At 35.4% G+C, this 12659-nt stretch overlaps 1 protein-coding gene across 1 annotated transcript; it reads left to right on the top strand.

Moving 5' to 3' along the window:
- Positions 1 to 1484: 1484 nt before the first annotated feature.
- Positions 1485 to 11794, top strand: LOC128243913 (dnaJ homolog subfamily A member 2-like). Its single transcript, XM_052961923.1, has 10 exons — positions 1485 to 1585; positions 3560 to 3619; positions 4760 to 4868; positions 6021 to 6165; positions 6500 to 6580; positions 6924 to 7057; positions 7734 to 7876; positions 8467 to 8665; positions 9412 to 9539; positions 10057 to 11794. Exons 1-10 carry the CDS (start codon positions 1517 to 1519, stop codon positions 10246 to 10248), a joined length of 1260 nt encoding a protein of 419 aa, XP_052817883.1. The 5' UTR covers positions 1485 to 1516; the 3' UTR covers positions 10249 to 11794.
- Positions 11795 to 12659: the final 865 nt, after the last annotated feature.

Raw genomic sequence — 12659 nt, 5'->3', positions numbered from 1 at the left:
TGGAACTTCTTTTAATGGTCACCACATTGTAATTACCTCCCTTGTTGAAGACTGTCGTCTGTAGCGCATCATGGAAACCTTGTCTTGTGGCAATATTTAGAACGCTAGTTAATTATTTCTCGCTTCAAATGTCACCAGAAAACAGTTTTCACGCACCTTTCAAGAAATAATGTTTCACTCTTCTTAGAACTATTTAAAGGCCGATCAGACCATTTACATACTCTGAATCACTGCGCGAATATCCATGACAACCACGAATTATCGCATATCCGTGCGCAATTATTTTCACTAAGCACAAAAGAGTTCCAGCAAAAAATACATTTTTACTTATTTTTGTTTAACTGAGGTGGGAGCAAAGGCATCTACCATAGAAGATACTTATAATCGTTTCGGTGAAAATAATTAACATGACATAGGTACATTCCACATTTATATCCAATTCCTTGAAAAACACCGTACACAATAATTGACATACTTGTTGCATTTAACATAAGGAAATGGTTTATATGTTAAATTATATAGTTCTACAAAAAGATATTTTTAAAAAGGCATGCACTGTAAGTACAAGATTTGCCTTAGTAAGCATATGCCCAGCCATTTATACATAGACAAAATATTTGGAAAAGGAAAGCTAGTTTACCAACGGATTTAAAACCGTGGCCTGCACAACGTATTTATCTATTTGATCAATTTAAATCCCCTGGCAATAAAATAGTCCAGTAAACTTTAATTTTATAATTGCAACCGCAACCGGTATGCGGGAGTTTACCATTTCAATCGCAAGGGTAGTGGGTAGCGTAAAAGTGTTGTATCAAGGACAATAACTAACTTGCAATATATAGAATAGCGTTGTTATTTATCCACACGAAAGTTATTGAACGAATAAGATTCACCTTCTTGCATCCATTCCGATATGGAAACTAACGTTTAGAAAAATCTAAGAAAAATCTCTAAACAGTACAACTCATAGTTTGTTTATATGTTCTAATGACATTGGTATAACTGCTGTATCCCAGCTGTGATTATATGTTGTGGGATCTTCATGTTTAATAAAATTATTTACTTATATTAATGCAGTATATGAAGCCTATGATATTTTACATAATTATATTTGACTATTTGAACGATTGACTTATTGATATTTGCAAAAATTAGTACTCAGTTATTATGGTCTTTATATCAGGGGCGGACCCAGGATTCAATGTAAGCCCCCCCCCCCCCCCCCCCCCGAAACCGCTAGTGTATATATACAGTTGAAAATTACCATGACACTATAGACATATAGGATCCGAGGTCGGGGCCTTTTTACCCTCGCCACCGGGTCAACCCCATTTGGCGAGCAGATTTATTGACATGTAGTTGTTTCTGAGGGTAGAAAGGGTAGAAAAGAATTATTAGTACTTTATAGTACTTTAGAATTATGCTTACATACCTAAATGTGCTTCACTCAACTACAATAGTGGGCGTTAGCCTTCAGTGACGTCATTTAGTTATTTCTGGAACGGCGTGAATCGCAATGGCTGACACAAAGTTATATGACATCCTTGGGGTATCAAAAAATGCCTCAGAAGGTGAAATCAAGAAAGTAAGTATTTTTTTTAACACTTATTTTCAGAACTGTTTTCTGCTGTTGTTGATCTATCAATAAAACATCAAACAACCATTCACTATAACGTAAAACACTTGAAAATGATAAGGTCATTTTGACCAAAATCGTGTAAAATAAAAATGTGACGAAATGTACAAGGAGGTTATTCTAGTGTAAACAGAAACTGGTCAGTAATGTAACAAACAGTTAAAATGTGTATTTAAACTATAGTATGAACAAAGTTCTTCAACTGTTTTGATTTTAATATTGATTTATTTCCCCTTTGCTTTGTCTGTCCAGAACATGTTCTAACCACACTAAAGGATGTTAATCCTTAGGGAAAACTGTTTTAATAATTCGGACACATTATGTTTTTCTCTAATGGCACAACTCTCAACTTTAAATTCACTTAAAAAATATATCATGTATTCGCTTAAAGTTACTCGCTCATGGTTCGTAAAATGCCCTTTTAATTACAAAATAGTGTGGCATATCATAAGGAGTGTTAAAACAAAAATACCAAAAGCTGGAACCCTTCAGCAAATGTTGATATTTGCTTAAATATCATGTTTGAAGACCAAAATTTTCAAAGTGCTCATAACGCGATTGAAAATTATGGCTGTGGTGTTGCGTGATTGATTGATCACGTCATGGACCTATAAACCATGGATTGGCAACACTCATCTGTGTTAATGCGATAATCTCAAACTCACGTGTGCAGCCGGATTTCATTCCGAGATCTTACCGTGTGGTCATTTTCGAGACGTCCGACATCGGCCGAATATAAACATGTAGGAAAACATTAATTAAAATTGACTCAAATGCACGGTACTTTCATTTGAGTTGATGATAGTCCAATTGAATCTGTCCGAAATTTGTCTCATGAGCATAATTTTTTTAAACTAGAACATATTCCAGAACATTCAGAGCAGTAATAATAGAAGTATGACTGTGTGTGTGTTTTTTGGTTGATTTTTTATGGCTCTCACTAGGCTGAAATTTATGGGAGAAGTAAACTCTCCCTCCAGTCACTCAGGGAGAAGAGACATTTAGGAAAAGTGATACTTATTGTAACACCTGATACAAATACTATGCCATACCACACACCTAAGTTTGTATTCACATTCCAGTGCTCCAGCTAGCCCGTTTTTCAATGGCGCAGCGCCCGTGCCCCTTTTCTTACCGCCCTGCCCCTTTTTTTTGAGTAGTGCCCTTTTCACAAATGCTCTATTAGCGCCAATTATCCTGTTAGTTCCCTTTTTACTATTAAAATCATTTTGAAAGATCGGCAGCCCTTAATACGCTGTCATAATTGAGACAAATTACGTAATACTTATGATAATTGTGTACCTGCTAGGTGTCATCATGCCCCCATTGACTGCTTAAAATATGCCGTACTGCCCTTTTATCTTCCCATGTGCCTTGTCCAAGTCATATGACAGCTAATTGTGTATTTGTGTAGTGAGCAGACTGTGTATTCATAAGCCAAGCGGTCATCTTTTAATCCAATACTAAGGAATGATACTGTTCATGGGATTGTATTTGGGGCCCCTAGGGTCAAGGTCAATACCACTGTTACTAAAAATAAAAAATCGGTTGAAACTGAATAACTTCCCATAACTTCAGCTAGGTTTGACATATTGTGACTAAAATTGGTATTAGGAAGAGTTTATGGAGGACTTTTATTAGATTGCATTTTGGGCCCCAATGATCAAGGTGAAGGTCACTGTTAATAAAAATAGAAAATCATTTGAAACTGAATCTCACAACAAAGGATTAAGTCCTTCAGTCATTTATTGAAAACCTGGTTTCGTCAAAATGATGTATATCTTAACAGCCTCAGGCATTTCTTGTTAAATACATCATTTTACTCACAGGTCTTTGAAAATCACTAATGATATTGTTGTTCTCATTAAGTTTTCTGTATATCTCAAAGGGTGTTTATAATTTCTAAATTTATTTCTTTTTCAGTCATATTACAAACTGGCAAAGGAATTTCATCCAGATAAAAATCCAGAATCTGGAGAAAGAGTAAGTGAACCTTCTACATCATTACATGAATGAATGTTGATAATTTCAGTTGCAATAACTATCAAACAAAATGTCTCTTTTCCAATTTTTAGCTCGACTATTCGAAGAATAAGGAGAGCTATACTACTCACCCAAGCGTCGGCGTCAGCGTCGCCCCTTGGTTAAGGTTTTGCGTGCAAGCACACATGGGTTAATATCTCAGCAACTACTTGAGGTATTGCATTGAGACTTTATACAATGGTACTCAACCATCCAACCTACTTAATTAACCAAGTTTGATAACTCTACTTTGCATTTAATGCAAATAATAGGCCTTTATTATTTGACTTAGAAATTCTGGTTAAGGTTTTGCGTGCAAGCACACATAGGTTAATATCTCAGCAACTACTTGAGGTATTGCATTGAGACTTTATAAAATGGTGCTCAACCATCCAATCTACTTAAATAACCAAGTAAGATAACTCTAGTTTGCATTAAATTCAAATAATGGCCCCTTTTTTATTCAACATAGAAATTTTGGTTAAGGTTTTGTTTGTAACCACTTTTAAGTCGATGCTTCTGCAAATACATCATGTATTGCATTGAAACTTTACACACAGGCTCCCAACCATTTAACCTTCTTATTTAATCAAGTAAGATAACTCTTATCTTTCATATTATATAATTTTTGCCCCTTTATTATGCGACTTAGAAATTCTGGTTAAGGTCTTGCATGTTAGCACACATAGGATAATATCTCAGCAACTACTTGATGTATTGCATTAAGACTTTATACAATGGTATTCAACCACCCAACCTAATTGAATAATCAAGTTAGATAACTGTGTTTTGCAAGTAATGGCCCTTTATTATTACACTTAAAAATTCTGGTTAAAATTTTGCATGTAACCACATTTATGTTAATATCTCCGCACATCATGTATTGCATTGAAATCTAATCTAACAGTGATCCATGCATGTTTCGCCAAAACTTTTCAATCCTTACACTGAAAAGCGGCGGAATAGTCGAGCGCGCTGTCTCTGTGACAGCTCTTGTTGAATGTTAATGTTGAATGTGATACAAGGGGGTGCAAGAGTGTGATCCCTGCCAAATGTGAGTATGTAAGAAGTCTGTGTAATGTATGTTTATATTATTTTTAGTTCAAGGAAATCAGTTTTGCCTATGAAGTTCTATCCAACCCTGAGAAGCGGGAGACTTATGACCGGTTTGGACTGCAGGGGTTGAAGGAGGGGGGAGGAGGAGGAGGAGGTAAGATAACTAACTGGTTTGGATTGTAGGGGTTAAAGGAGGGGGAAGGAGGTAAGATAACTGGTTTGGATTGTAGGGGTCGAAGGAGGGGGGAGGAGGTAAGATAACTGGTTTGGATTGTAGGGGTTGAAGGAGGGGAGGAAGGAGGAGGTAAGATAACTGGTTTGGATTGAAGGGGTTGAAGGAGGGGAGGAAGGAGGAGGTAAGATAACTGGTTTGGATTGAAGGGGTTGAAGGAGGGGTAGGGGGAGGAGGTAAGAAAACTGGTTTGGATTGAAGGAGGGGAGGTAAGATAACTGGTTTGGATTGAAGGAGGGGAGGTAAGAAAACTGGTTTGGATTGAAGGAGGGGAGGTAAGATAACTGGTTTGGATTGCAGGGGTTGAAGGAGGGGGGAGGAGGTGAGATAACTGTTTTGGATTGAAGGAGGGTGGAGGAGGAGGAGGTTAGATAACTGGTTTGGATTGAAGGGGTTGAAAGAAGGGGGGAGGAGGTGAGATAACTGTTTTGGATTGAAGGAGGGTGGAGGAGGAGGAGGTTAGATAACTGGTTTGGATTGTAGGGGTTGAAGGAGGGGGGAGGGGGAGGAGGAGGTTAGATAACTGGTTTGGATTGTAGGAGTTGAAGGAGACTAGGTGGGTGGGAGGTAAGTTGATGGCAAACATCGTTCTACAACGCTAGTTTCCTGAGAGTTTCCCTTCTTGAGAAAGTCAATTAAGTACCTCTCATGGAAAAACATGTATTAATGTTGACTCGTAAGTGTTGAGTTATTTATATAAATAATATGGCCTTGCTGCCATAGGTATCACTATATTAAGTCTTAATGTTAAAACCCCATTATGAAAGATTGGTTTGACACTCCTTTACATTAAATATGACACAGATTTATGTATTCATTCAGCCAAACAGGCTTGGTATGTCCTGTCACTTTCAGTGATTGAAATAAGTACAAGTCTGCAATCCTTGCAATGGTAAAGTGCTTGCCAGGCTTGCTTTTATTCTGGATTTTCTAGAGCAGAGCTTACTTGCAAGCACTATTTTAAGGATTTTGGCTTTTTCATTCAAAAGTCTTATTCAGATGGCTGTGACTGCAAATTACTGTTATTTACATTCAGTATTTTTTCAGGTTTTAAAACATACATTTTATTTGTAGGTTTTGGAGGTGACATGTTTGGTGACCTGTTTGGAGGACTTTTTGGAGGGATGGGAGGTGGTCCATTTGGGTTTGGGGGGATGAGCGGCATGGGAGGGGCTCGCAGGGGCAGGAGAAGGGGAGAGGACACATTTCACCCTCTACGGTAAGTCCATGCTTTTTGTTTTTTTCTGAAATAGTGGAGTGACAAATTATTAACATATTCTACTTCAGTGAGTCTTTATATTTGGTCATTATAGAATATTAGAATAACTTACATTAATTCTAAATTTTAGTAAAGAAATTAATTCCATGTGTTGATTCTAATTCAACCTTTCCTGAAATATGTGACATATAATAAATGAATTTGATGCATACATACAGTGATTAACCTTTCAATGCTTTGAATGAATACAGGTTTTCTTTTGTTCAATTGATATAAATTTTAGTTACAGACTAGAGAAGATTTTTGAATGCCAAAAATATGTCTATACTTTCAGAGTGTCCTTAGAAGATTTGTATAATGGGAAAACATCAAAACTTCAACTCAGTAAAACAGTGATATGTACTAAATGTAGTGGGTAAGTTGTTTGCTTAGACATAATGTTGTGTGTAGACGTAATGTTGTGTTTTTCATTGTAGTTTGTATTGCATAGTGTGAATTTCTTTTATTTAAAGTAATATAAAAAATAATCTCATAGCACTGTTAATTACTGATGCATCTGTCTGCAGTAGACATATAAAATTAAGATTATGGCATTGTATGCAAAGTACCATTGACATTCATTGTCTGTGCATAAAATATTATTTGTGTAGTTTTTTGAAGTGACTGAAAATGTCCATTCAGATTTAAAGAAACCATGTAGAGTGACAATTTTTTGTAAGAGGCCGTTGTATGGTGTATGTGTGCTTGTCTATTTCCAGAGCGGGCGGGAAGGCCGGTGCAATGCAGCGGTGTAAGGTGTGTAACGGTCGCGGTGTGAAGATAACAATGAGGCAACTAGGTCCTGGCATGGTTCAGCAGATGCAGTCTGTCTGTCCCGAGTGTCATGGTGAAGGTGGGTGGTTTGTATTCTACATGATAGAGAACAATACTTAATCAGTGGCATTATAACATATTTTATTTATTGTAAATGACCTGCATTTCTGTGATTCTTGCTTTGACGTGTTAACCTCTTTACCTTGTAATTTATGTGTATTATTTTACTGGTCAACAAGGTCAAAGTCACAGAATCTCTGATAGCCTTGTTTCAACCATGTTGTTCAAATAAACATAATGTAATGAATTGATATACTAGTGCATGTAAAAAATATGTTGATGTTTAGCATTCAGAGAAAGAATGTCATGTGGAAATGAATATTTACTGATAATTTAAAGTGACAATTTTATGGAAATTTTAACTACTGATAACAAGTTTTTAACCGTCTATTTAATAGCTAAAACCACAGATATATTAAATGATTGGTGAGTGCTAAAAGATTTACTGTGATCTACCATCTTCTCACAAGGGAGAAATACCTTGTTTTCTGCACCTTTCTTTCAAATTGAACTCCATATCCTTCATAAAAACCATTGCTTTTACCATTTATTCATCCTTTTTGGTAAATTAAAAGAATTGTATTTATTGTGATAAATCTGATTTGGGAGTAAGAGTGGATCTTTAAGCTTCCAATGGACCTGTTATGTAAGTTGTACATGTATGTCTTGAATGCATTGTGTGCGTTTATTTGAAGGTGAGTCAATCAGTGAGAAGGACAAGTGTAAACAATGCAAGGGCAAGAAGGTGACCAACGAGAATAAGATCCTCGAGGTTCACGTGGATAAGGGCATGAAGGACGGACAGAAGATTCCATTCCGTGGAGAGGGAGACCAACTGGTGAGGGTTTTATTAGTTGATAGCTTTGATGTCTTGGACAAATAACATCTTTGCTCGTCCAACATTCTGATTATGACCTGTGCGTTGTCTGTTAATTGCTTACAGTGGACTGTAGACTTTTTTTATGAGCATAAAAGAGCTTGTATTAAATTTGTTAAGTCATGTCGGTAAAAAAAAAAAATTGACAAAGATTATCAGATAAGTATATGAAAAATCATTACGTTTGGAATTTAGACTACAGATGTACAGTTATAACATCAAACATGGTTCACTTGATTGGAAATTTATATGTCATGAAACCAGATTACATATTGTATAAAACTGGTTATTAATTTGGTCCTTTATAATAATTTTCTAATAATAACTATTGACCAAATAAAATCAGCTCAATATGTTAACTAGCCTAAAGAATCTTTGGACGAATAATCAAGATTTAGTGCTATTGGCTGCTGAGAATATTTTTGGGCATAAGAAATAAGATACGGTTTAAAAACTATCATCAGAGAAGTATTATTTACTGTCATGAATTGTATGAAATGGTAATATTTACCCAAACAATAGGATAATAGGATAAACTTTTTCTATTGTAGCCTGACCAGGAGCCAGGTGATGTTGTGATAGTCCTACAGCAGAAGGACCATGAAGTGTTTACCAGGGATGGCGACAGACTCATTATGACCCACAAAATCTCCCTGGTCGAGGCACTCTGTGGCTTCCATTTCACAGTGCAACACCTTGACGAACGGGAGCTTGTTCTTAAGAATCCACCTGGTGTTATTGTGGAACCTGGTATGTATATTCAACTAAGTGTTTTCTTCCGTTAACATGCAACAGTAGATAACAGATTATTTATCATTACGTTAATACTGTTAACATAGTAAATACTATTTTGGCATTTAATTGCAAGAAGTGAAACTGAAAAATATCGGCTTCTATATATAATACTGTATATTAATATTAATAGTATGATTTTCATAAGCATAACGTTATGATTTTAGGAGATTAACCTACTGAATTCTTACAGTTTAGTTACAGTTTAGTTGTATGTAGAAATAATAAGTTTTCTTTAGATCATTTTAGATTATGTTAACATGAGTGAGTTTTTGACAAGCAGAAGTCCTCAGAACTTCTAGACTGGTTTATTCTATGTACATGTGTATTTGAGTAAGAACTGTACTTACTGGGGAATTATTTTTTGAAAATCAGTACCAGTCTGTGCCAAGAACTCTTATGGCTCTTGCTTCTCTAGTCTACTAGGCAAATGCTTTATATTAACTTACATTATAATATCACTAAGAACTCATTAGTACATTATAATATCACTAAGAACTCATTAGTTTTAACTCATTGAACCATCTAAATGTACTTGTAAATGTTCTACTAATCATGTTATATCGTAGGGTAATAATGACTAAAAAACAGAAGAAACTAATGACAAATACTTTGCGATGAAAGCAAATATGTTAAGTAATTGTAGATTGGACAATATTCAGACATTGTAACCAGTAAAATCACTTCTGTATTGTGCTTTCCAGGTGCAGTGAAAATTGTGAAGGGGGAAGGATTTCCACATTACAGAAACCCATTCGAGAAAGGGGACATGGTCATCAAGTTTGAGGTGGAGTTCCCAGAGAAAAACTTTGCAAGTGAATCACAGCTGAAGGTTAGTTATTACATTTTGTATGTTAATCTTTTTACTGCTATTCAACATTTTGTTAGATTAAGTGCGTTTCAAAAACTGACCTTTCATTTAAGCATGCATTTATTCTACTATTTCAATTCCCTCAAATTGATAAAGAATTGAGTGTTTTGTAGAGTAAACATTTCACAAGGCTTATCAACAAGGTATATCAAACTTATATTCAGTCATTGAATTGTTTCCCTATTCGCTATTTTACTGTTCTAGAATTTATATCTCGGTTGGTATTCATAAAGCGTTATTTCCTAACTGAAGTCAATTTTTAAAATTGTGATTATCATAAAGATAGTTTTCTTTTAAAGTAAAAAAACAAAACATTAATAACACAAATTATACAAAACAAAAATAGTGATCTTAGCTTAATTCTGTTATAAGGGACTTAAAATGTTGCAAGAAATAAAAGCCAAAAGCACAACTTCATACTAACCGTACATGTACCTGTTTCTGACATCTTAACTGTATTCTCAACTATTCTGTACAGAAACTGGAGAAGCTGTTACCAGCTCGGCCGGCCTTTTCGATGCCAGAAGGGGAGCATGTGGAGGAAGTGAACTTGATGGACTTTGACTCGACACGTTCTAACGAGGCTGGGCGTCGTGGGGAGGCATATCACGAGGACGACAGTGATGATGAAATGCCTGGCGGACAGAGGGTGCAGTGCGCCCATCAATGATCCCGGCTGTGATCTTAGAGACGGTTTTAAATTGTCCTTGTGTTTTTTATACTTACAAATCCAGAAAGGCTGGTGTTGAAAATACAAAGTTTATTAAAGCTGAGATGCATGGGTCTGTCAGAGAGCTTATGTTCAAAAATGATTCATGGAATCGATAACTCTAGATAATGTTTCAATCAAGAATTGTTTTGTGAGTTTTGGTGTGCTTGCAATGAGGATGGTAAAATGAAGTCAAATTTAAATTGTAAATGTCTATGTCTTATATTGTATGATTTCAACACAAGATAGGAAGAAAATATTACAGTACAGTTTAAAACGTAGGTGAGTTGAAAAACATCAAAATACTATAAAGAGTAGCATTTGCCTTAAAAAGCTGTATTTTAGAAGATTCGCTGTTTAGACGAGGGTAGATGTGCTTTCACAGTTAAGATACTTGCTTGCAGTTGAAACATTTATATCATATGATATAGTACGGTATTTGAATACTATATTCTTTACTTCAATTCTGTGATGCTAACTTTGATATTCTGCATCTTAGAAAATAGCTATGGATCATAAATTTTAGAATTAAGTTATTTACAGTTAATATAAAATGTTTGAGGTATAAATGAAGGTTAATATCTTTATCAGTATAAAACAACATAATTTATGAAAATATAAGATTCAAACAGGATAGTTAATCATCAAGACCATGCAACCATTTCCATTATAACAATACTCAATATTGGGCAAGTTAGTAACGACATTATTTTTAACTTTTGAAGGTGAAACATTTCATGATGTGCTCAAATTATTAAATGAAACAAGCGCAGCTGAAACAGTTGTTTAAAAAAGTGTAAGAAATACAGCAGATCACAAGTGTGTCAATGAAATTTCCAAGATTAGAAATATCCATTTTTCATTGCTCTATAGGTGATAGGGTGAGGAAGTAAACAAATCATCATTGCTTTAACCTATAACTTTATTATATCATTTCCTTTATCGATATTTATTGTCATCTTGCTTTAAAGATACAAATCATCACAGTCCTATATTTTAATCTCAGTATTTTATATCAATACACGTACAAACAGTAATTCCTTGACGGTCACTCTAGAACAGATAATGGCTGGTACTGCAATTAACAATCATGTGGCAGAAGACAGATGTGAATGGTTTCTTATGTTAAGAAATGATGTTGCATCAAACCATTGTTGGATGTTAATTATACTAGGTACGGTTTGAGAGTAGCCTGTAGTTACCTGAGACTATTGCTATATGTGCCTGTTGTCATCCTGCCACTAGTGTTTCACAGCCTGTATCAACTCATCTTTCACTGACCATTGTATTTATTGTACAAAATAAACTATCAAACATTTTATTTGTAATTTACTACTTTATTCAAAGTGAAAATGTTTCTGCTATTATCTCATAAATGTTAAATAACCTTTACGCTTTTGTGTGTTCATGTGTTTAGGAAGGTAGGAAGAACAAAATAAAAATATGATTGAAATGCTTCTTAATAGCTTCTCATAGTCCAACTAACTATCCAATGGCAAATATGTGCCAGCAAAAATGTCTCTTCCACTAACCCAATACATTTTCAAAGCGATAACAATAAACATTCAAATGTTGCCAACTTCTTTTGTCAATGTTGATAGTTTTGTCGCCAACAATGAATGGAGGAGACACATTGTATTTGCCCTATCTGTCGGTCAGTCATTCCATACGTCGCACTTAAATAAGTTACCGTTCAATAATTTGAAAAAAAAAAGAAATGCAAAGAGCCAGAAACTTCAAACTTGGTCTGCAGGTTGGTCATGACCAGTAGATGACTCCTTTGGAATTTGAGATCAGAAGGTCAAAAGTCAAGGCAGTGGTGACCTTGAGGTGAAAAAACTGTTTCCGCTCTGTTACTGAATGAACTTCTTACTTGGTATGCAAGTTAGTCATAATCAGCATATGACCTCTATTGATAAGTTAGTGGAAAGTTAAGGTCGCGGTGACCTTGATACTTGGTATGCCAGATAATCATGACTAGTAGAAGACCCCTATTGATTTTGAGGTCGGAGTGACCTTGAGGTGAAAAAATGGTTTCTACCCAATAACTTCAGTAAGTCTTGCACCCAGGATTTCATACTTACTATTTCAGTAACTGTTGGTCATGATTAGTTGATGGTAAAAAATTGGTTTCCTTTTGAATCTCTAAAAAACGCTTGCACCAAGGAACTAAATTAGAAAGTACTTGATATGCAAGTAGGTCATGACTAGTTGATGAACCTTTTTATTCCCCGCCGAATCGAAGGTTTCGGGAGGGGGATATTGTTTTGGCGTTTTCTGTCCGTCCGTCATTCCTTCCGTCAGGAACCATATCTTGGTAGGCATTGATCAGAAAATGTTCAAACTTGGTCAGAATGTTTCCCTTGATCAAA

Source organism: Mya arenaria, chromosome 8, assembly GCF_026914265.1.
Source record: "Mya arenaria isolate MELC-2E11 chromosome 8, ASM2691426v1".
NCBI classification, from domain to species: domain Eukaryota; kingdom Metazoa; phylum Mollusca; class Bivalvia; order Myida; family Myidae; genus Mya; species Mya arenaria.
Note: the sequence above shows the minus strand (reverse complement) of the source record. Positions and strands in the feature narration are given on the sequence as shown.

Bases quoted from the DNA above. Each gene is read 5' to 3' on its own strand.
- LOC128243913 (XM_052961923.1), top strand. From the start codon at position 1,517: ATGGCTGACACAAAGTTATATGACATCCTTGGGGTATCAAAAAATGCC. The intron at 4,869-6,020 runs GTAAGATAACTA...TTTTATTTGTAG, and splicing joins GGGGGGAGGAGGAGGAGGAG to GTTTTGGAGGTGACATGTTT. The intron at 7,058-7,733 runs GTGGGTGGTTTG...GTTTATTTGAAG, and splicing joins TCCCGAGTGTCATGGTGAAG to GTGAGTCAATCAGTGAGAAG.